Source organism: Carya illinoinensis, chromosome 12 (genome assembly GCF_018687715.1).
Source record: "Carya illinoinensis cultivar Pawnee chromosome 12, C.illinoinensisPawnee_v1, whole genome shotgun sequence".
NCBI lineage: Eukaryota > Viridiplantae > Streptophyta > Magnoliopsida > Fagales > Juglandaceae > Carya > Carya illinoinensis.
In genome coordinates, this window is record NC_056763.1 from 28408730 (window position 1) to 28431708 (window position 22979).

Here is a 22979-nt window from a genome sequence, read left to right on the forward strand (position 1 = left end):
TGCAATTCCTTCCAACTTCAAAACTCATGCTTAAACCAAAATTTTGCAACAAATATCTTCCAATTCTAAGTTCAAAACCATACTTAAAACATCCATTTAGAAAAAGCTAATAATTAACACCAAACTTTTTTATAAAAAGATCTAAGCACTTGAATCATAAATTTTGACCTTAAATCAAAATATCTCCAAGAATTTCAAAAATCAAATCTTACTTCTAACATATTCATAATATCATCCTAACATCAACCATGCTTTAAATCATCAATCTAAAGTCACCAAAATCACAAAATAACATTTGGAGTTTTTGGTTTTACACTTAGTCCAAAAACAGAAACTTTTTCCTCAACTAGTTTTGATAATTCTCTTGATCTATGACTTATAATTATATGATCTTCAAACCAAACCATCACATGGTTTAAAAAGATGTCCTAAAACATATATAAGCTTCTAATTCAAGATCACATGGTTAGAAATTAACCAAAACATAAATTTAGCCAAGAATATCCACACTTTGGCTTATTTGAACATCTCTTTGCATAAAATTTCATATCTTTGAAACTAACATCAAATATCTTCAAAATAATAATATAACATGTATATAAGATACTTAGGATCCTCCAATAAAATTATTAAAGTTATTAGAATAGGTTTAGACCACCAAAGAGTTAAACTTTCTCAAAACAGAAACTGTTTTTCCTCTTCCAGTTTCTAAGTTTCTAAATCTAAGAAAATCTTTCATCAAAACCTTTAATCATGCAAAATCCTCAACCAATAGTCATATATACATGTTAACAATACTCCATAAAAATTTCGGACCAATATCTATCCATTAGCTTGGTCAAAAACTCCAAACTATAACATACTCTCCAGATTCACGCCCAGAATGACCTTTCCATGGTTAAAAATACTTTTGACCGACCAAATGACCATGGAATGATACGAAAAATACATCTACGGAAACTAGACTCAAAGAGGAACAACTTATATGAAGGAGACTTTATGATAAAACACTTACAAAAGCTTCGAAATGGGTGTGCAAAAGAACTCCTAAAAGCTGTCCGAGAGAGAGTGTTTGATATTCTTTCAATGGAAAACATAAATGAAGATAATTTCGTGGGGAGGGGTGGCTGGAGATACTTGTGGATAAGATATGGAAGAGATGAGGCTGGAGTGAGAGTTAAGTGTAGTTTTCTCCTACCCAAAAAAATCTATAAATGATTATCTTATAATATTCTATCCAATAATATCTAAAAAAAATCAACTTAAGATATTTTTATCTAATAATATCTATCAACTCAAAATATTTTTACCCAATAATATTCACGAAAATTACCTCAAGATATTTCTTTTTATCTAATAATATCTACAGTTTTGAACAGACGTTTTGTCCGAAAATATGAAAAAATGTTATTGCGCCATAAGACTTTAAATAACCCTCCGAGTCTAATGGCACAAACCATAATACATTTTGACACTTCTAACTATCTCCAATAATCAAAAATACACTTATGATACCATAGTAAATAATAACACTAACTATATAGTTAAACAAAAACCTATACGATTAATGGATTCGTGAAAACTTATGAGGTTTTCACGAGGTTCCTAAAGTTAATAGAAATTTCACAATTGAATTTCTAGCGGGCTGTTACACTGATGTTGGTCTCACAGACGATCAAGTTCGTGACCTAGTGCGAGACCCTTCGGCTCCTCCATATAATGGCAGTAAAGTGATCCGACAGGCCGACTGAATAGCATTTTACAGAATGCTTAATCTAATTGTCGGCTATAACATTGATCCGAAAAAACACAAGACTGATTTTCGAGATCGAGTGACAAGATTTTTGTTACGGTTAGCACAGGGATAGCCGATTGATCTGGCATTATATTTCTTCCTCCGCATTCAAATATAATCACGCTATTCGAGTGGAGGTAGTCTACCATTTGTACTGCTGATATCTAACATCCTACTCCAATCGGGGGTTACAGTGACTTCGACTAAGCGGAGGTCGCCACAGATGGTGCCCGTTAACAAGATCACATTTAGCAAGAGTAAGGGTCACTTGCCGAAGACTCATGCAGTACAAGATTAGCCTTCGCCTACTGATCCAGCTTCTACTGCTGCTGCCCCTATTGAGAGATAGCCTGCTGGGGCTACTCCGGATGAGGTACGAGCTATATTGGCGGAGCACCGCCAAATTATATTAAGGGACTTCATTCAGCCCATTATGGATAAATTTAAGGACCTGGAATGATGCTTACATACCTTTCAGGAGGATTTTGATTTACTTAATAAATAGATATTGTTAGTTATTATTTTACTTTTTTTATGTTGTATAGAACATCTAACTCCTTTTAGGATGAAATTAATGTATGGTTTTTATTTTTAGTATTTGCTAGCCTCTTTATTGTTAATTATATTTTATTCTCATTATACTTAATGTTCATGATAATTGAAAAAATGACATTATCTTTACAGTAATATTTATTTAACTAAAATATTTTTAAATTAATTACATAAAATTAATTTATGAATTCGTAGATATTTTAATTCATTGTAAATCATAATATATAATATATAGACATTTTTATTTACTTTGAAAATGATAAAAAAATTAATAGAAAAAATATGTATTATTACAATTTTAACAATATATCTTTTCAATTAAATAATACTGTTCGAACAAGGTAATACTCATTCAAACCAATTATATTGCATTTTAATAGATTAATTATCTATTCAAATTAAATTTTATTAGTTCGAACGGTTTAGATTTTTGGAGATGATCTAAATTGTCTCAGAATCTCCAGTTCGTATTTATAAGGTTCTCCATATTTTGAGACGAAATTTAAATTTCATCTCTGAAAAGCATTTTTAGGGACGAAATAAAACAAATTTCGTCCCTAAAAATTAAATTTCTTGTAGTGAATTACTATATATAGGTATATATTTTATGCATAATATTAAATGTATTAAGTGATAGTTTTATTATCGTATTTATTTAATTTAAATTTTAAATATTAAAATTTACATCATTTTTAATATCTAACACATTAACATAATATTCGAATAATTTTGTTTGTTTACAGTAAGAACGAACAGACCAAGGCCGTGCAATGTCCACTCAAACGGAAAAAGTCGTACACGTTATCCATTTGCGGCAGCACCCACAGCTATTGAAGAACTACAATTATGCTTAATTACCAAATTGACAGTCAAAATTCATTCACCATACGAACCTTGATTGATGAATACTTGCCAAGACTAGTTGCCAACGATTAATGCAGCTCCGAAGATCATGAATGTGCATGGCCCGCGTAATAAATCAAAGGGGACTGCACCAGTATATCATGCAAGGCCTCCAAAAGACTTTTCCAACCTCTCTCTCGATGCAGGTATCTTATTTGCCCATAACAATTAAATATGGTCCTTCATGCAGCCAAGCAGGCAGGTGCGCATATGCAACCCTACCAAGTTGACAATTGGTACTATTGATACCGCCAGAGTGTAATAATTTTATTTTATTTTATTTTATTTTTAAGAAATGGACATGCATTGGGCATTGGGCTCACATTTGATAAAATATAAAATAAATAATAAATTTATTTTTATTAATTTAAGTAATTAGTGATTTTGCATTATGCATAATATCATAGTAGAGGTATCGAATCCTCATTCTACACTTCATCAAATTAATTAAATATTTCTTTTAGACTCACATGTAAATGAAAATGTTAAGTTATAAAATAAATAATGAAACTTACATATTCCTTTCACCTTAATCTATTTTATTTCACGATCTGTTTTTAACAACCAAGGTTGACAATTAGTCACGAATTCCCAATTTTAGGCATTAAATTTGTAATTTTAATATATTAAGGAATGATATAATAACAATTATATCATAGTTCATTAACAACAAAGCATGTAATAATTAATTTTTTTTTCATATGCTTTAAACTGCTACTAGGACAATAGTTTTGAATTCAAGTGAAAAGAAATAATTTTCTAATATGAAATTGTAGATATATTGTAGAGCAGTTGGTATTTATCATTATCCAATATATTATATTAATCATCTTTCTAGTAAAGTTTGATTTTGGATTTTTTTTTCTTATAAATTTCAAATGATTAATTGAAATTAGTATTTTTGCAGTACTTTTTCGTGTCATCTATCCGTATTTCGAGCATTTCTCCTTCTATATATATATAATTAAAATTGGCTGGTGTGATAATATGATAGCCTGATCCCATTAAGATCTATTAATTAAGAATTTTTTTATTTATGAAAAGAAGACCTGGTCTCAAATTGATTAGTAAATTTAAATATATAAAATATTTTTTTTTTGGAAAATATGCCTAAATGTGCACACTAGTACTGGTCTTAATTTATAGTCTCTACCGTGCGACTCATAAAGTCTTTACAGTCTCTCTCAGCTCGTCGCTATCTGTCTCCAACGAAAGGTCCTGCATGTTAGCATACCACGACTTTACCACATGTTTATTCTCGCGTCCACACACTTTTTTTTCTTTTTTCTTTTGGCCAAAAGGAGGGCGGGACCTCTACACTTTATTTATAAAGACCTCATTTGCAGTGGAGGAAAACTTTATAAATATTTATGAAAAGAAGACCTGGTCTCAAATTGATTAGTAAATTTAAATATATAAAATATATTTTTTTTTGGAAAATATGCCTAAATGTGCACACTAGTACTGGTCTTAATTTATAGTCTCTACTGTGCGACTCATAAAGTCTTTACAGTCTCTCTCAGCTCGTCGCTATCTGTCTCCAACGAAAGGTCCTGCATGTTAGCATACCACGACTTTACCACGTGTTTATTCTCGCGTCCACACACTTTTTTTTCTTTTTTCTTTTGGCCAAAAGTGGGGCGGGACCTCCTACACTTTATTTATAAAGGCCTCATTTATAGTGGAGAAAAATTTTATAAACTAAAAATTCAAAACTACACAATAAAAATAAAATCCAACAAAGTGAAATCAAAACCTTAAAGCATTGGCCATAGATTCTTTATCTTTATATGTAAAATTATATATTTTGAAAATTGATTTTGAATATAAAGAAAAAGTCTTATATTAGATTATGTATTTTTTGATCAAATAATAATAAAATAATAAAAAAAAAGAAGAGAAAAAAAAAAAGAGAGAAAAAGAGATAGTTGGGAAGAAACGTAATAATATTCCGACTCAGAGTCCGAATAGACCTGGCCTTCGGTTTGATCATTCATGCCGTCTACACCATCGAAAATCTTCTCAGTAATAATATTCCGAAGGCCAAGTCTATTCAACGATTTTATTACGTTGAATTTCAAAAATATTATTTTTTGAGTCATTTTATTCTTAAATCTACACCATTTACAAATATTTTGTAAAATATCTCATAAAAATATTCTTATTTGAAAATATAATTGCGAAATATACAGTGAAATTAACGATAGCTTGGCCAATCATGCAGCGAGCCACCGACAACGAATTCCATGCATGGTCCTGAGTCTTAGCATACCACAACTTTTTTCTCGATATCCTTTGCTTCTTTTCATTAATTTTGTTTCTTTGAGCTGTACAATAATTGATCACATGTTTATTCTCGCGTCCGCATACGTATACCTATCAGATCTCAGAGTCTGAGGCCTTCGTTTGGTTAATAAAAATAAAAAATTTTATCTTATTTTATCTTAATTTATTATTATAATTTTTTTAAATTTTTGTATAAAATATAATAAATAATTTAATATTTTTAAATTTTAATATAAAATTAATATTAAAAAATTATATTATAATAATATTTTATTTATTACTATTCAAAATATCTCATCTCATTTGTGTAACTAAATAGGGAGTTGGGTACTGAAGAGGTCCTGTTTGAAACCGAATAATTATTTCAACTCAACTCAACTTATTTAATTATTATAATTTTTTTAAATTTTTATACAAAATATAATAAATAATTTAAATTTTTCTTTAAAATTAAATCAAGCCATGTAAACTTTTTAATTGGTGTGTTATTATACCGGTTTATAAAAATAATTTTTTTTACAAAAGAAAAAAAAATAACTTTTAATGATTTAACTTTAATATAAGTTGCTACGATGCCTTTTCACTTAATAAGCTTCTGTTTGCATAAGAAATATATCTTTCTTTGGTTTTCATCTTCTTTTGTTTTTTTTTTTGTGTTTTTTTTTTGGTTTTTTATAAAATGGATGAAGTGTTTTGAATTTAAGTTTTTCATTTAAAGAACTGGATCATCTATCACCAGACTATCATATTTTTATCTTTCTTTTGATCTTACTTCATTGGCTAATTATATCAGGGAACATTATATCATGGAAATAGCGTGTTTTCGATGAATTCTTTTGCTAGCAAAAAACATCATTTTTGTGGAAAAAAACTATTCCCAACAATTTTATTAGTAGGATATAAGTAGCTATAAAAATATTTTATCCCATGAAATATCCGAGTCATGGAAAATATCTGGATATTTCCATGACAAATCCTTTAGCAATAGCTTACTAAGCTCACTACAAAAATATGTTTACTTTCATTATTACTCTTGAGACTAGGACCAATTACGCAAGAACTAAGAAGTATTGGTGAGTATTAATATTATCCACTATAATATTTTGGTGGGAAAATCTTCTTCCCACAAAAAAAGTATTTGCCGTGAAATATAGTTGCGGCAAATGATAAAAGAATTAAAAAAAAAAAATTGTTAAAGCCAAAAAGTGAGACTAAGCCAAAAACAATCATAAAAAATTGTCTAATATAACTTAAAAAATATATATACAAATTTTTGAGATTCAAATTGACAATAATAACAATTTAAAAAAAAAACATGTTTAAAAAAAAAAATTCTTAATGAGAATCTAAGAACAAGAAAGAGTTTTGTGCTTTGGTACTAATGAGAGCATTCAAGTAGAAACACTCCATTAAAATAAATAAAATAATAAAAAAAGCACCATTTGAAAATAACAATAAATCTTCTATCACAGTTTTAATTATCAATCCAAGTTACGACATGTATAGAAAAAAAAAATAGAAAGTACCATAAAGGTGTAAGTTGAAGAAGATTAGGAAAAATGGCTCATCCTTTAACATGATAAAACCCAAAAATCATGAATGAACAGTATACCTCACAATAATATTTGAAAAATATTGAAATGAAAGAAATAAAAAAAAATTAAAACAAGAGAATTATAGAAGGCTAGACTATACTTTTACCTCAAAACAAGCTACCATATGCTGTAGGAGATAAAGGCTTGACGAGTAGAACAAATAATTTTACTTGGCATTTCATATATCATACATATTTTATTTTTTTTTTCTTATAATAATTATGTGATGTATAGATGATGAGTAGAATAATTTAATTAATTTAAAAAAAATAAAATATTTTTTCCTAAAGAATTGAGACTTGAATATTTTATAAAATGAAAGCATAGCTTGGGATCATGCAATAAAGGAAAAAAATGTTTAGTGTACACACAAATTTTATACGAAGAAATTTATAGGTTACCTGATTTAATCTAATTTATTAGATTAAAAATATATTTTTATTATAAAATAGCAATGATATATTATATTAAATAATATTAACATATATTTTATATATATAAAATATACTTGTAAATTTAACAACTTAGGAATAAAGTATCCTTTTACGGTAACATGTGATGTACCTATAATCCCAAGATTCCCAACTGTGACACTAATCGATAGTTGGCCCAAAAAAGAGAAATAAAAAAATAATAATAAATTGCAATTTTGTTTTGGAAAATAATAAAGGAAAATATTGGGTATCGATGAATTAGACCCCTAAATTTGACCGAGGTCGTTTTTTATTTAAATAAAAATTTAATAATTAAGAAAATATTAATTAATGATTTGGTATTTAATTTAAAAAATATATATTTAAAAATGTCTAAAATCTATGTAAAAAAAATATTTTATCTTCATCCGTTCAGGTATCGACATCAGTAGTCAGATCCATTGCATTCAAAGAAGGCGGACAGTACCATTCAGACTATTCCAACCGCAAAAAGTCAAAAGTCTGAGCTCCTTCCTATCCACATCCTTGCAAGTACCACTGCCACCCCAGGCCCTCCCTTTTGTCATTTTGCTTCATTCTCTCATCTCTTCCGCTTTTCATTCTCTCTCTCTCTCTCTCTCTCTCTCTCTCTATAGTTTATGAAATGGGTAAACCGTAAGGTTAGGGTTTTGGGAGTTTTTTTAAATTTAAAATTCTCATTTAATCTTATTATTATAATTTTTTTAAATTTTTATATAAAATATAATAAATAATTTAATTTTTTAAAATCTTAAAATAATAATAATATTAAAAAATAATAATTTATTCAACTTTTATTTTAAATTAAAAGTTCTCTTCTTAACATTTAAATTTAATCAAAATATAAAATAGATAGCCTATTCGAGGTGCACAATCACGCAATTGCGCTAATATTGAGATAAAATATTCACTGACTTCATTATGTACTTTCAGAATTTAAATATATAAAAATATACGGATCCACTATTGACACTACATTCACTATCCTGTTTTTTAGGTTTGGAGATTAATAAGTGTTGGGATATATTATAAATAATAATAATAAAATAAATAATAAATAATAATATATTATTATGTTAAATATTAATAATAAATAATAATAATAATAAAATATGTTAAAAAATATATCTCAACACCCAAACCAACTTTTATAAACTCTGTCAAAACCCACCTACCCAATTGGCGTGGACTCGGTCAAAAGCTCAACAAATAACAAATAAATCAAATGACTCAAATAACCTTAACTAAAAAACAAAAAGACATAGCGAACGTAATAAAAGTAATCCTAGACAGAATGCCGAAATCTTCCAAATCCTTCATCAGCAGCAGCACGTAACATCTCTCTCTCTTTCTCTCTCGTCCTATAGGCTATTTTTCTCCAATCAAAGGTCCTTCCTTTCATTTGCTTTTCAGTACTACGTACTTTCACTTGCTGATTAATGGGTATGTTGTGAAGTAGTTCATGGTATTTTCATTAGAAAATAAATATGTTTCTTGTTCGACTTCTTCTTGCTTCGAACGTCATTATGGTTTGCTTTGCGACGTTTGCTTCCGGAGCCTCTAAACTGCCCGTTGATGAAGGTATACACATAGATATATCAAAGCCTTTTTGTTTTTGTTTTTTTTTTTTATCGATTGACATATATAGATATATATAGTCCGTTAATCTAGGAGTGAATTTTCATTGAGTTTGCTTAATATATAATTGTGGAGTTTAATTTACAGTGGAAGCTTTAAGGGACATATTTAATACATTGGGGAAGAAGGACTGGAGGAAGTTCTCTGATCCATGTACACCATCGACGGCCGGAACAGCTGTGATGGATGCTGTTAACTGCAGCAACTGCGTCATCAATGGCAGCGAGTCATACCGCGTTGTGGGCATGTACGTTGTCATCTCTCTTTCTCTGATCATCTTAATAACGAGCTGTTTCATAAGTCTTAAATTAGAGATCAATTATTTGATGTATAAAAAATAAGTTTATAAACTAACAAGAGTTAGCGTGATATGTTTAATTTATTTTACAATAAAAGATATTTTATAATTTAAGGTATTCATATAATACTACTTGTATAAATCAATCATTTTTCGGAAAAAAAAAAAAAAGAAGACTAAATGCTTTTAAACTCCCTTACTTGACAAAATGCTTTTAAACTCCCTTACTTGACAGGAGGTTAAAGAATAACACCGTCTCATTCACAATTGACAATTTTAAAATAAAGTCAAATCAATTTTTAAAAAAATTTTAAACTCATGAAATCAAAAGTAATTTTTAAATAAAATTTTAAAATATATATTATTTTATTTCATAATTAATAAATAATTTATTTTTCTTTTGATTGCTTCTCACTTATGATCTCAACTCTCAAGCGGTGAAGTTTAAGGTAAGAATCATGCTGGCTATATATAGAGTACTCTTAAAAAAAGAGTAGCGACAAAAAAATCTTTTACAACTTTGTTTTAAATTGATGACATTTTTATAAAACAATGATACTTAAAGTTTGTTTTATTAAAATGTCCTCCATTTAAGATAAAGTTGTGAAACAATACTTGTAAAAAATGGTTCTCTTTTTAATATCATTTTCTCGTGATAGAAAAATAATTATTTAACAACTTTGTTCTAAATTGATGGTGCACATTTTTATAAATAATTATATATGTTCCTACAGTTACAATTATGTTTTATAAAAACATTTTTATCCTTATCATTCTCATTCAAAAAAACCTTTCTCTACTGGAATTTCAGATTTCTCAAAAGACAAAATCTAACGGGCACTCTTCCTCAAGATTTGGTGAAGTTACCTTGCTTGCAAGTACTGTAAGTGTATTGTACATGTATTTTTTTCTTTTCTCAACTAATCTACCTATAGAACTCATTTCTTCATCTCCCTGATCACTCGTATTTGCAGTGACCTCGCTGGCAACTACCTTAACGGTTCAATCCCTTCGGCATGGGGCTCCATGCGGCAACTGGTCACCATGTACTCTCACTCCCTATGTTATTCATGTGTCTATTTAGGTTAAGGTTGTTCTCATGTGTGCGTGTAGCTCTATGTAATATATTTAAGATATGGGGTCTTATTGCAGTTCCCTTTATGTAAACCGGGTAACGGGTTCTATCCCCAGAGATCTTGCAAATATCAGAACTCTCAGAAGCTTGTGAGTTTCGATTACACCCACGTACCTCATTTCTACATTTGAAGAGTTTTTTCACAGGATTATTGTTATCAAGGAATTTTGTTTTTTTCTTTGTAGGACGGTCGCGTTCAATAAGCTTTATGGAAATCTTCCTCCAGAGCTTGGGACTATGTCCTCCTTAGAAACCCTGTAAGATGAGTTCTATATTCTCAATTGCGAGTTCCATCTGATCTCTTACTTTTTTCAAGAATTACTTGGATTGGATTTTCTATAGAAAAAAATGTTGAATCCTGATGCTGATAATTAAGCCATTGGATGGATTAGTAATTTTACTTGCATATTTATATTTTATTTGTTGTTTTCGTAGTTCACTCAGCTCGAACAATTTTACCGGGGAGCTACCTCCTTCATTTGCAAACTTGACCTCATTGCAAGATTTGTAAGCTTTTAATTATTTTTTATCATATATATCGAGTTTAATTTCCACGTGGTGAAATTTCAAATTATTTATAATTTTTGCCCCTTTTGATACCTATGACACTTTTTTTTTCCCTTGTCCATCAATGATTATATATCAAACGTATGCAGTGAGATCAGCGACAATCAATTTTCTGGACAGATTCCTGATTATATTCAAAATTGGAAAAATCTTACTAGACTGTGAGACCTTATATATTCATTTTGTGAACTTTTGAAAAGATTTTGTTGTTATTGCATTACGAAAATCGTGTATTATCATGGTTCATAAAATTCAAATATGGCAACAACAGATTTATTCAGGCAAGTGGTTTGAGGGGACCAATTCCTCCCCTTGATCTTTTGAAAAGCTTATCTGAATTGTAAGTATGAATACCTACTAATCTCTCTCTCACACGCGCGCGCACACACACACATATATTTATATATATATATAATCAACTTGGTATAATATGATTTGAACGATTATTCTTTGTTGAATTATGACATACAGGAGAATCAGTGACTTGAATGAATCTGATTCTGAAGTAACTTTTCCACTAAAAAACATCAACATATCACAATGGAAAACACTGTGAGTTATATATATATATACATATATGTTTTGACCGGTAACATAATTTTCCAAAGTAACATTAATCCTTATATATGGCTACTCAAGTTCTACATAATTATTCACGTTTTTGCAAGGATATTGAGGAATTGCAATCTTACTGGACAACTACCCGATCAAATAGTAGATCCCCGGAAAACGGACTTTAAAACCTTGTTAGTATAGTATTTCTTGATCTTCCTCTGTTTTCCCGTTTTCTGATATGTTAAAAACCTTTGTGAAATTAATACCTTGATTGAAAGAAAATTTAATTGTACCGCTTGAAAGGATCGACCGAAGTTGTTTGCAAAATCTTTTAGGGTTCTATATATTTATTTTCTAATTTAGTAAGTTATAAATTCTCCTGCAGAGATCTCAGCTTCAACAGACTCAGTGGACGAATTCCACCCAGCTTTAAAGAACTACAAACTGTAGACCACTTGTAAGCAATATTGTAGAAATAAATTATAGATTGATTTCATTCAAATTAAACCTGACACGGCCCAAGTACTAGTGGCATCAGCATGGGGATGTAAACGGCCGGCCATTAGAATAGCCTGATCAATTAAGCAATCTCTCAACTCACTCTTCCAATTCATGAATAATAAGAAAGTTTAGAAATATTTGAGAATTTGTTTGATTATAGATTTTGAGAAATGAAAAAGAAAAAATTAAATAATTCTTTTTAAAATAAATACTGTATAGACGTTTGTGAAAGTGGATAAAGAAAGTTAAAAAAGTTATTTAATTATATTTTTTTAATATTAACTTTATTTTAAAATTTGTAAAATTTTTATGTTTGAATAATAACTTAGGTAATGATTAATCCTTAAATTTTAAAATAGATTTTTTTTTAATGTTTGAATAATGTTTATAAAAATGTTATAAAAAATTTTGAAAATCATGTGGCTTCCACTCTACTTTCTGATGTCATTTAATGTAATTCAACGTTTTCACTCTTACTCTGTAATCATCAAAATGCGTGCCCTGTACTATTATTGATATTTTACTGATTTAGCCATTTCAATGATCTGTTCAGAGATTTGCCTTATCAGGGACAAGTTTATCCAATGAACGCTGTAATAAAGCACAAAACTACGTACGTAATGATTGATGTTGACTGGTTAATACTGATTCTGTACAGATACTTAACCCGCAACTTGTTAACTGGACCAATACCTGCTTGGATACTGAACTCAACAAAAAATATGTAAGTTTCTCTGTCAAATTCTATATCCATATTTGAGTTTTTTTGAAAGAAAAATTTTAAACATAAGTTTATATATTACATATTTTTTTAAATTTTTATATATTTTTTCTTTTATCAAATATTTGATATATGTATAATGAGTAGAAAAATTTAATTAATTTAAAAATAATAAATTTAAAAAGAATTTTAAAAAAAATTTAAAAAATAAAAAAATAAGGTATATGATGTGTGAGGCTTATCAGTAGCAAAGCTCTTTTTAGAATATTGCTTACGTGTTAGAGCATTGTTATCAGATTATCTATATCCAAAACTAAAGTCCGTTTTTACCTATTAGAGATAATAATAACTTGCAAAGAATTATCCATAGTTAAATATTTTAACTTTGAGCTACAGTATAGGTAAAGAAAAAAAAAATTTTGATAGTTATTGTTCTACAAGCAAATCTTTATTTTATTATTTTTTAAAACTCTCTCTCATTTGATAGTTTTTAAATCTTTATTATTTTTTAATCCATAATTTAATTAGAATATGATTACTAATTAACATATAATAGGTAAAATAGTAAAATATAATAAAAATAAATTAAATAATAATTAAAAAAATTAAATATTTTTAATTTATTAATTATTTATTACTATATAATAAATAAATAGATAATCTAATGTAGAAATTTGATATAAATAGTTAAAGTCAAATTCATCTTATATTATTTTATTATTATATAATGAAAAAAATGGTTATTCCAATGTGGAGATTTATGTAAATGAAATAGCTAATATCTAAATTCATCTTACATTCATAAAAATTATCATTTACATATGCATAATCCAATAACAATGCTCTTAGGCTAGCATCTAAGACTATAAAATTAAGAAACGTTCACTTTGTGAGAGTTTTTCCTGAGAGCAATGCTCCTACCGTCTCTATTTGGAGGCTGCAGACTTAAAAAAATTTATCTTTAAAATTATAAAAATATTCATCTATAATTTCAACTTAAAATAATTTCTTTTTTATTTAACAAAGGGTCTGCACATAAAAAAATTGCAAATAGAATTTATCTTTTCCTTATTCTTATATTTTAAAACTAGATTTCTAAGCTCAAAGAAGAGTTCATAGATCTAGCACTTGAAAATTCTACACGATCATAAATAAACTACTGATCGGTATCACATCCCAACTTAAAAATGGATGAAAGAAAAAAGTGTTCTCAATGAAACCAAGTTCTTCACAATTTTGCCAATTCTAATATCTCCTTTTAAATTCGAGAGTCATATATTTGTATTGCTGTATTTGGTCATCCAAGTTGAAGGGAAAGAGCTAGCCTCCTTATCCTGGTTTCGAATCGAAGCTAGGTGGTTGTTCTGGTATTTGTTTATGTGATTATCAATTTAGGCAGTATTTGCTAATCTTTTGGACAATAATACATTGAATATGTTATCATTTTTCCAAGAATTTGATGATCTATCATGAATGGTAAAAGTTCTGATGATCATGCTACATCACGGAAGATGATGAAACATGTTGCTTCTTTTGTGTGCAGCGATCTTTCATTTAACAGCTTTACAATTGAAAAATCGAATTTATCATCATCACGTACTTGTCAAAATAGGGAATATCCCGGGTAAGATCGACTTTCATCTAATAATTATGAGACGCACATGCATGCATGGTCACATATATACACTCACTGAGCTTTTATCTTGGTGTTATTTTCCTCAGGATCAACTTGTTCAAGAGCTCTTCGATGGGCAATGAAACGTAAGTATCAGCTTCACCTATCGAAAACATGTTTCGTAAATTTTGTTGACGTTATATTAATGCTAACGTACGTTGATCTGGTCCATCATTGTGCTACGTACGTACGTACCGGTACGGTAGAATTCTTTCGTGTTCGGGGAGTACTAGCTTACCGAGTTGTAAAACAAGTAAGTTGAGATGTCATATACTTCCAGATCTAGATTGTTAAATTCTCGTGGTTACAATTGGGTCAGTACGTAGTTTACCATCCAAATTTGCTTTTCCTTGTTTTGGAGGATGAAGGGATTAGGACCTTATATTTATAGCCAAAATGCGTATAATTTCTGATTAAGAATACGATAATATTGTTCTTAGAAAAACTTCTTACAGTTGGTGAATGTATAGATTTAAAAAAAAAAAAACAAACAAAAAAAATGACGGAAAGAAAGAGGCTAAAGATCAGGTACTGTTTTTAAAGAAATTAGGCTTGTTTTGTCTACCCGATGAACAGGTACTGTGGCTAAAATATTGCTTTTTGTCTCAGATCGGTCCTCGCTTCATATAAATTGCGGTGGAAGAAAAGTAACCGTTAATGAAAATACTGAATTTGTTGCTGATATCGATAAGGGGGGACCTTCAAATTTCTACCTCGCACAAGATGGAGACTGGTTGTCTAGTAGCACTGGTCAATTTATGAACCATCCCCACCCCACAGAAGCCTTCATTTTGCAAAGTTTATCCAAACTCACTACGAACACGCCCGATACCGAACTGTACACTACAGCGCGTTTTTCTCCTCTCTCTCTTACTTATTATGCCTTCTGTTTGGTAAGTGGGAAATACACAGTAAGGCTTCATTTTGCGGAGATAGTGTTCACTGATGATGAAACGTATAGCAGCTTGGGAAGACGTATATTTGATATTTACATTCAGGTTAATTGTTATTAATTACCACATGATACTTCCTACATCTTCTTCCTTAACCAATTTCCTATGTTAACATTGTTGCTAACATGAAACAATATTTGTTAATGCATGAACATGTAATTAATGGATTCGAACAATATATATTGTAGGAAAAGCAAGTGCGAAAGGATTTCGATATTGTGAAAGAGGCCGGGGGGGTTCGTAAGCCGTATATAGAAAGTTTTAATGCTGTCGTTGTGAATAATAGTACCCTACAGATCCGTTTCTACTGGGCTGGGAAGGGGACAACTGATATCCCATCCAAAGGAGACTATGGTCCTCTTATTTCAGCCATTTCTGTGGAATTTGGTAGGTTTTCTGTTGAATATTGAGCTCTTGCAATCACTTCTAATGGCCTGCTTTGCTCACGTATCCAAGCTTTTGATGATTTTACTTTTCTTTATGTGGATAATTTAAGGCAGCATGATGACGCACATACTTCATGGAACATGCCAAACTTATTAAATTCCATCCATTCGTTTTTTTATGGTATTCATTTCAATATTTTCCTTTGTTTAAAAAAAATCATGCAGATTATTAAAAGTCTAATTAAGAAGTGAAAGAAAATAATTATGTTGAGTACTTTTAACTTTTGAAACTGTCGGACGTCATACATATTTCTTAGTTGGCTAGTTGATGATTTCTCCTATCAATTAATGCCTTGACATTCATTTTAAACTATAACTCCTAAATATATATATTTTCAATGCAGACAATGAACCTTCAAGTATATCTATAGGAGCCATGGTTGGAATTATCGTTGCTGGAGCTTTTGTTATAATATTATTTGTTGTGGCTATCCTCTTGTGGAAAGGCTATCTAGGACAGAGATCAAGTGCTACTGATCATGGTAGTTTCAAGGCTATTAATATTGTTATTATCAATAAGTTTTCCTTCCCTACAATCAATAGAAGTTTCATTAAAATATTTTTATCTTCATCTTGAGGAATGTGAATTCTTCAAATTTCCCAGACATATTTGCCTATCTAACTTAGCATGCACCTTCCTTAGATTTAAGAGGCTTAGACCTGAAAACTGGAACATTCACCTTAAGGCAAATCAAAACAGCCACAAACAACTTTGATGCGGCAAATAAAATTGGGGAAGGTGGTTTTGGTTCTGTTTATAAGGTAAGTCACAGAAAATAATTTCTTTTGATTGATGTAAGTTGAACTCTTCTTAAATATAGCTCTTTCTTTTGAAGTGTCATTGTTTAAGCATGAAAAGAAGTTCATGTTTTCTGTATGTGCATAGGGCCTTCTGTCTGATGGCACCATGGTGGCAGTCAAACAACTTTCTTCCAAATCAAAGCAAGGAAATCGTGAGTTTTTAAATGAGATCGGCATGATTTCTGCTTTGCAGCATCCGCATCTTGTAAAGCTCTATGGATGTTGTGTTGAAGGAAATCAATTGTTGCTGGTATATGAGTACATGGAAAATAATAGCCTCGCTCGTGCTTTGTTTGGTAAAATTTTATCTTCATGCACGTAATTGCTTTGTTTACTTGTATGCGTATTCACATGCAATCAATGATATCATTCATGTATCATGTATGCATCATGGTAATCCTAATTAAATGCTTTTTATTAACTTGATTGATTGAAGGGCCAGAAGAATATCAATTACAATTGGATTGGCCAACAAGACATAGGATTTGTGTCGGTATAGCAAGAGGTTTGGCCTATCTACATGAAGAATCAAGGTTGAAGATTGTCCATAGAGACATCAAGGCTACTAATGTCTTGCTTGATAAAAATCTCAACCCTAAGATATCCGACTTTGGTATGGCCAAGCTTGATGAAGAGGATAATACCCACATCAGCACCCGAATTGCTGGAACTTAGTGAGTTGTATTTTATAATGCACCTAAGACCTTTGTTTTGAAAGAAAAAAAAAAAACAATTAGATGATTAATGCCTTTGATTTTATAGCAATGTTACAAATTCCTGATGTTGATAATGCCACATGTTGATATGTGATTTTGCAGTGGTTATATGGCACCTGAGTATGCATTGCATGGTTATTTAACTGACAAAGCAGATGTTTATAGTTTTGGGATTGTTGCCTTGGAAATTGTCAGTGGGAAGAGCAACACGAGTCATCGGCCTAGGGGGGAATCTCTACATCTTCTTGATTGGGTGATTTGAATCACTTTTTTGTCTTGCATTTCTCGACTACTCTTGTTAATTTTATTTTCTTGTTTGCTAATATAAAAAATATGGACTAGCTACGAAAATATTTATTACTAGCATAAAATATCCAATTGCCACACTTGCTGAGCAAGAATGAACAATCAACTCTGACTTCTTCTATCTGTTTCCACTTTTTTCTAAGAGTCTACAAGTTATTCATTACCAGTTTCACATTGTTATTGATTTCTCAAGTCAAAATGAGCCATTTTTCCAATATAATTGGCAGCTTATTCTTTGATCTATTTATACAGGCACTTGTTTTGAAAGAGAAGGGAAATTTGTTGGATTTGGCTGATCCAAGATTAGGCTCAAACTACAGGAAGGAAGACGTTATGCGCATGATTAATGTGGCTCTCCTATGCGCTAATGTTTCTGCAGCAGTCAGGCCTACTATGTCCTCAGTGGTTAGCATGCTTGAGGGCAGCGCTGTTATTCCTGAGTTGGGTCCAAATTTAAGTATCGTTGATGATGAAATGAAAGTGAAGGCATTGTGGGATCATTTTCAAGATAAGAAAGAATCCAGTATGGGAAATAGCCAGACCCAAAGTGTATTAACGGATGACCAATTCACCGGTACCACTTCATCTACGTCTGCCGTTGATCTATATCCAATCAATATGGATTCTAGTTACTGGGAGAAAAGAGTTTAGATGAATGAGCAATATTACTTTTTATTCTTAATTAGAGTGTATCCTTAATCGCACTAATTGTTGCGACATATTTTAGTACTTAAATAAAAAAAAATCCTTTAAAAAAGGAACGATTGCAGCTAGAAGTTTTTCTGAAAAACCATAAACTTTTATATGTGATGCAGATTTGGGATTATATTTGAATTGGGACATAATCTTAATTATGTTTTACAATTTACATTTCCTGATCTTCATGTTGGTCCATAAAATCAAAAGACATAAGTGGCAATTTTTGACGCATCCCGTTTTGATTTTTCCGGATTATAAGATAAAACAATATTTATGAATTTGAAAAGTACATAAATTCTCCTTAAACTATCATTTAATTTCTGAATCACTCCTCACACTATAAAAATATATATAATTAATTTACCGAATGTAATGTAGTGTGCCAGCCAGCCTTTACATGCAATCAAGTGATCCCAACATGGACCAAATTATATGTACTTTGAAATATTTGTAGGAAATTTATATGGGGGAAGGGGAGTACCATCGGTGGCCACCATCGGTTTTTAAAATTCTTAAAATCTATCTAATGACTTCATTTCTAACATAATTAAAATATAAAATCCTTTTTAATTTTAAAATTTTAATCTAATCACTACCTAATCATTAATACTCAAACACAAAATTCAATACAAGTTTTACAAATTCTAAAAGAAAAAATTATACTCAAACAATTTTTTAATTTTATATATTCAATTTCACAAACTCCAGTACAATAGTTATTTTAAAATATATTTTTATTCAAAATTTTCTCTTTTCCTAAAATTCAATAAAATATTTTCACTCAAACTATTTCACTACTATTCACAAAATTTAAAATTACTTTAAACATCTAAATATGCCTTTAAACTCAAAGCCACGAATAATGACTTATAACGATATATATATATATATATCGTACAATTAGCTACCTGCACACGAGAAGAATGTTAACCTAAACTAGAGTTTTGCTACATACAAGTACAGTCGTGCACTAATCTGTGTATCAATACTGATTTATTCATACTTAAAATTTAAATTAACACTGTTTTCAATAAAATCTACTTTTTGACCAATCACATCACATTGGTGCACAGATTAGTACACAATTGTACTTGCAACTATATTTTTCCCCTAAACTAACATGTGAATAGAGAAATTATTTATACAAATTTCACATAAATAAATTCTACAAAATTCATTTATAAAAAAAGTAGACTCTATTTCAAAAAGCATAAAAAAAATCTATTAATTTATTAGTAAAACAAACTTTTTATAAAGAATTTGTACGAAATTTATATAGGGGGAAGGGGAGTACATTTGGACCAGCTTCGGCATGGAGCCCCATGTCGACGGGATTGAACCGTTAAGGTAGTTGCGAATGAGGTCACTGCAGATACGGTAAAGTGAGATAAAGAAATGAGTTCCAATATATAGGTAAGTTAGTTTATGAAAAAAAACAATACAAGTACAATACACTTACAGTACTTGCAAGCAAGGTAACTTCACCACATTTGGAGGAAGAGTGCCTAATAGATTTTGTCTTTTGAGAATTCTGAAATTTCAGTAGAAAATAGTTTTTTTTTAAAGGAAAATGATAAAAATAAAAATATTTTTATAAAACATAATTGAATTGTAACTATAGGAGTATCATTATTTATAAAAATGTCATCAATTCAAAACAAAGTTGTAAAATAATTATGTTTCTATCACCAAAAAAAAAATGATAAAAGTATAATCATTTTTTAAAACTGTTTCAAAACTTTATCACACTTAAGATATTACCATGTATCATAAAATTTTAAGCAAGTATTATTAGTAAGCCATGTAACGCTTATAAATTAGTATAAATTAGGAACATAGTAGCATTACTCTATTATTAATTAAAAAATCAGTAAATTAAAAAATAATCACATTCTGCATGTTTGGGAATAGAGATGAGAATTTTGAGTTTGAGATGAAAGTTTAAAATATTATTTTTTAGTATTATTATTGTTTTAGGATTTGAAAAAATTGAATTGTTTATTATATTTTATGTGAGAATTTGGAAAAGTTATAATGATGAGATGAGAATTTTGAATTTGAGATAAAAATTTAAAATATTATTTTTTAGTATTATTATTGTTTTGAGATTTGAAAAAGTTGAATTGTTTATTATATTTTATATAAGAATTTGAAAAAATTTTAATAATGAGATAAAAATTTTAAGTTTGAAATGAGAATTCTCTACCAAATCTGTAGTTGTTTCTTTGAAATTGCGTGTAACGCTTCTCGTTATTGTGTTCGATGAGTTTCAAGAGAAAAATGTTCATGAACTTAATAATTAGGGCGGGGAACGGGCCTGGGCCTAGCAGAATCCATTAAGTATCAAAGCAGAAGCCCAAACTCTTATCTTCGTCGGAGTTCTTCCTCCACTTTTCGGGTTAGTCCGTACGATCCACTTCTCTCATTTTTCCTGTACATGTATTCTCTCTTTCTTTTTTATCTTTTTTTTTTTTTTTAAATTTCTACTTCCAATTTTGTGTCTGCATTTTTAGTTTTTACTGATCTTTGCATAAAATTCCGGGTATGTTACTATTCTTGAATCTTTTGATCATCGATGCTTTATGCTTCTTCTTAGTTCTGGTTTTCTTTATTCTCTTTTCAATTTCAGTCTTCAATTACTTTTAGAATAATTGTTCTCGAAAACTTCAATCATGGTGTTTTAGTTTCAATCATAAACATCCATTTATGTGGTTTTCTCCAATTCAGGTTCAAAAATCCTATGGCATCATGATTTGTCAAAATCATTAGACTGTAATTGGAAATTTCTGAAGATCTTGTCCTCGAATCCATAACTGAAAAGACTATAGCTTTGCTGATTCAGTGATATAAGCCTTACTACGGATGCAACTTGTTCCTTTTCTCTCATCGGACTTTCTGGAGATTTCAAAATTTTGCTTTTAGAAAAAATTGAACATTTCTCTGATTTCTATAAAATATTGCATTATTCTATATCGATCTAGTCTTTTGTTTGAGTTATTGGTGTAAAATATTTAGTTCCTCCTTGTCAGCCTGCATGTAGATGATATAATCTTGCTAATGTAAGTTTCTCTGTGGACGTGTAGAGGTTAAATTACCGTCATATCTTACAAGATGCCTTCTGCTCAAGATCCATTTTATGTAGTGAAAGAGGAGATTCAAGAATCTGTTAGTTGTTGGTGCATTAGTTATGGTTTGCAGCACTCTTACTAAAGAAACTTTATATTCCGTAAAGATCGGACGGAGTTTAAGCAGTGTGCTCTAATTATATTGGTACTCGCTTTAATTCAATGGTTGGTTTTAATTTGAATTTTCAAAGCATTCTTATTTGTTTTTATCATCAGTAACGCTATGGATATCTTCTTATCTAAGAATAGATTGATGCTATTGTGATCCCGTCCTGTAATGAAACCTTGTTGTTTCATCCTGCAACTCTACTTGAATGATTTTTTCAATGATGCCCTAGGCTTAACCTTTTAGCCTTAACCTTACTATTTGACAATTTTATTGATGTTGTAAGGTTAAGGCTAGATCAAATCTATAGCGGTAAAGCCACTTTTATGGACTTTTATAGGTCAAAAATGGTGACTAGTTGAGCTTGCATTCACATTTACTTCCGCCATCTTCCACCGCCAAAGCCACCTTTATGGGTCAAAAATGGTGGCTAGTTGACAACCTATATCAAGCTTGCGTTCACATTTTCAAGCCGCCATCTTCCACCTCCTTTAACTCCTATAAATACATGTTTTTACTCTTAAAAACCTATCCCATTTTAAAAGAAAAATTAAGAGAAAGAGAGAGAGTTTTAGAGAGAAAAATAGTGAGGTTTCTCCTATATATTGTCTCTCCTTTTATAAGAAAGAGTGAGTTTTCTCTTTTTATAAGAGAGGGTATTGTCAATTGTACTCTCCTTATTCAAGAGAGAAATTCTTGTAATCCTTTTGCTATAAGTGAAATTCTTCTACAATTGGAGTTCCTTATTATTTCTTTTATTCTTTCTCATTTCTACTTCAGTTGTAATTGTATGCCCCGTACCACAAGCGCCTAACAGTGGTATCAGAGCATCAGGTTTATAGCCGGTTTTCATGCTACAGTTAAATCCAGTTAGTGGAAAGGAGGCATTTTCAATAATGGCGACGAAGTACGAAATAGAGAAGTTCAATGGGAGTAATTTCTCATTGTGGAAAATGAGAATAAAAGCAATTTTGAGGAAAGATAATTGCTTGACGGCAATTGGAGATAGGCCCAATGAGATCACTGACGACGGCAAGTGGAACGAGATGGATGGCAATGCTATTGCTAATCTGCACCTAGCACTAGCTGATGGAGTATTGTCAAGTGTGGCGGAGAAAAAGACAGCAAAAGAGATATGGGATACTCTAACAAAA

The 22979-nt window shown here is 30.0% G+C and overlaps 1 protein-coding gene and 1 long non-coding RNA gene across 3 annotated transcripts; both read left to right on the top strand.

The window, feature by feature from the left end:
• The first annotated feature begins 8881 nt into the window (after positions 1-8881).
• Positions 8882-18668, top strand: LOC122289038 (probable leucine-rich repeat receptor-like serine/threonine-protein kinase At3g14840). Of its 2 annotated transcripts, XM_043095934.1 has the most exons (24): positions 8882-9164; positions 9309-9468; positions 10331-10402; positions 10494-10565; positions 10672-10743; positions 10840-10911; positions 11090-11161; positions 11311-11382; positions 11493-11561; positions 11693-11773; positions 11890-11967; positions 12162-12233; positions 12936-13001; positions 14542-14622; positions 14721-14759; positions 14880-14926; positions 15283-15671; positions 15815-16013; positions 16417-16554; positions 16716-16834; positions 16959-17169; positions 17310-17547; positions 17692-17842; positions 18148-18668. In XM_043095934.1, the coding sequence occupies exons 1-24, from the start codon at positions 9071-9073 to the stop codon at positions 18544-18546; spliced, it is 3063 nt and encodes a 1020-aa protein (XP_042951868.1). In that variant the 5' UTR covers positions 8882-9070; the 3' UTR covers positions 18547-18668. The 2 variants fall into 2 exon arrangements, with proteins under 2 accessions (XP_042951868.1, XP_042951869.1); XM_043095935.1 differs by lacking the exons at positions 8882-9164; positions 9309-9468 and having other exon boundaries at positions 10653-10743.
• Positions 18669-20917: 2249 nt separating this feature from the next.
• Positions 20918-22018, top strand: LOC122289490. The gene is made up of 2 exons (XR_006236174.1): positions 20918-21136; positions 21678-22018. It is a non-coding gene; the product is annotated as an uncharacterized LOC122289490 (long non-coding RNA).
• The last annotated feature ends 961 nt before the right edge of the window (positions 22019-22979 follow it).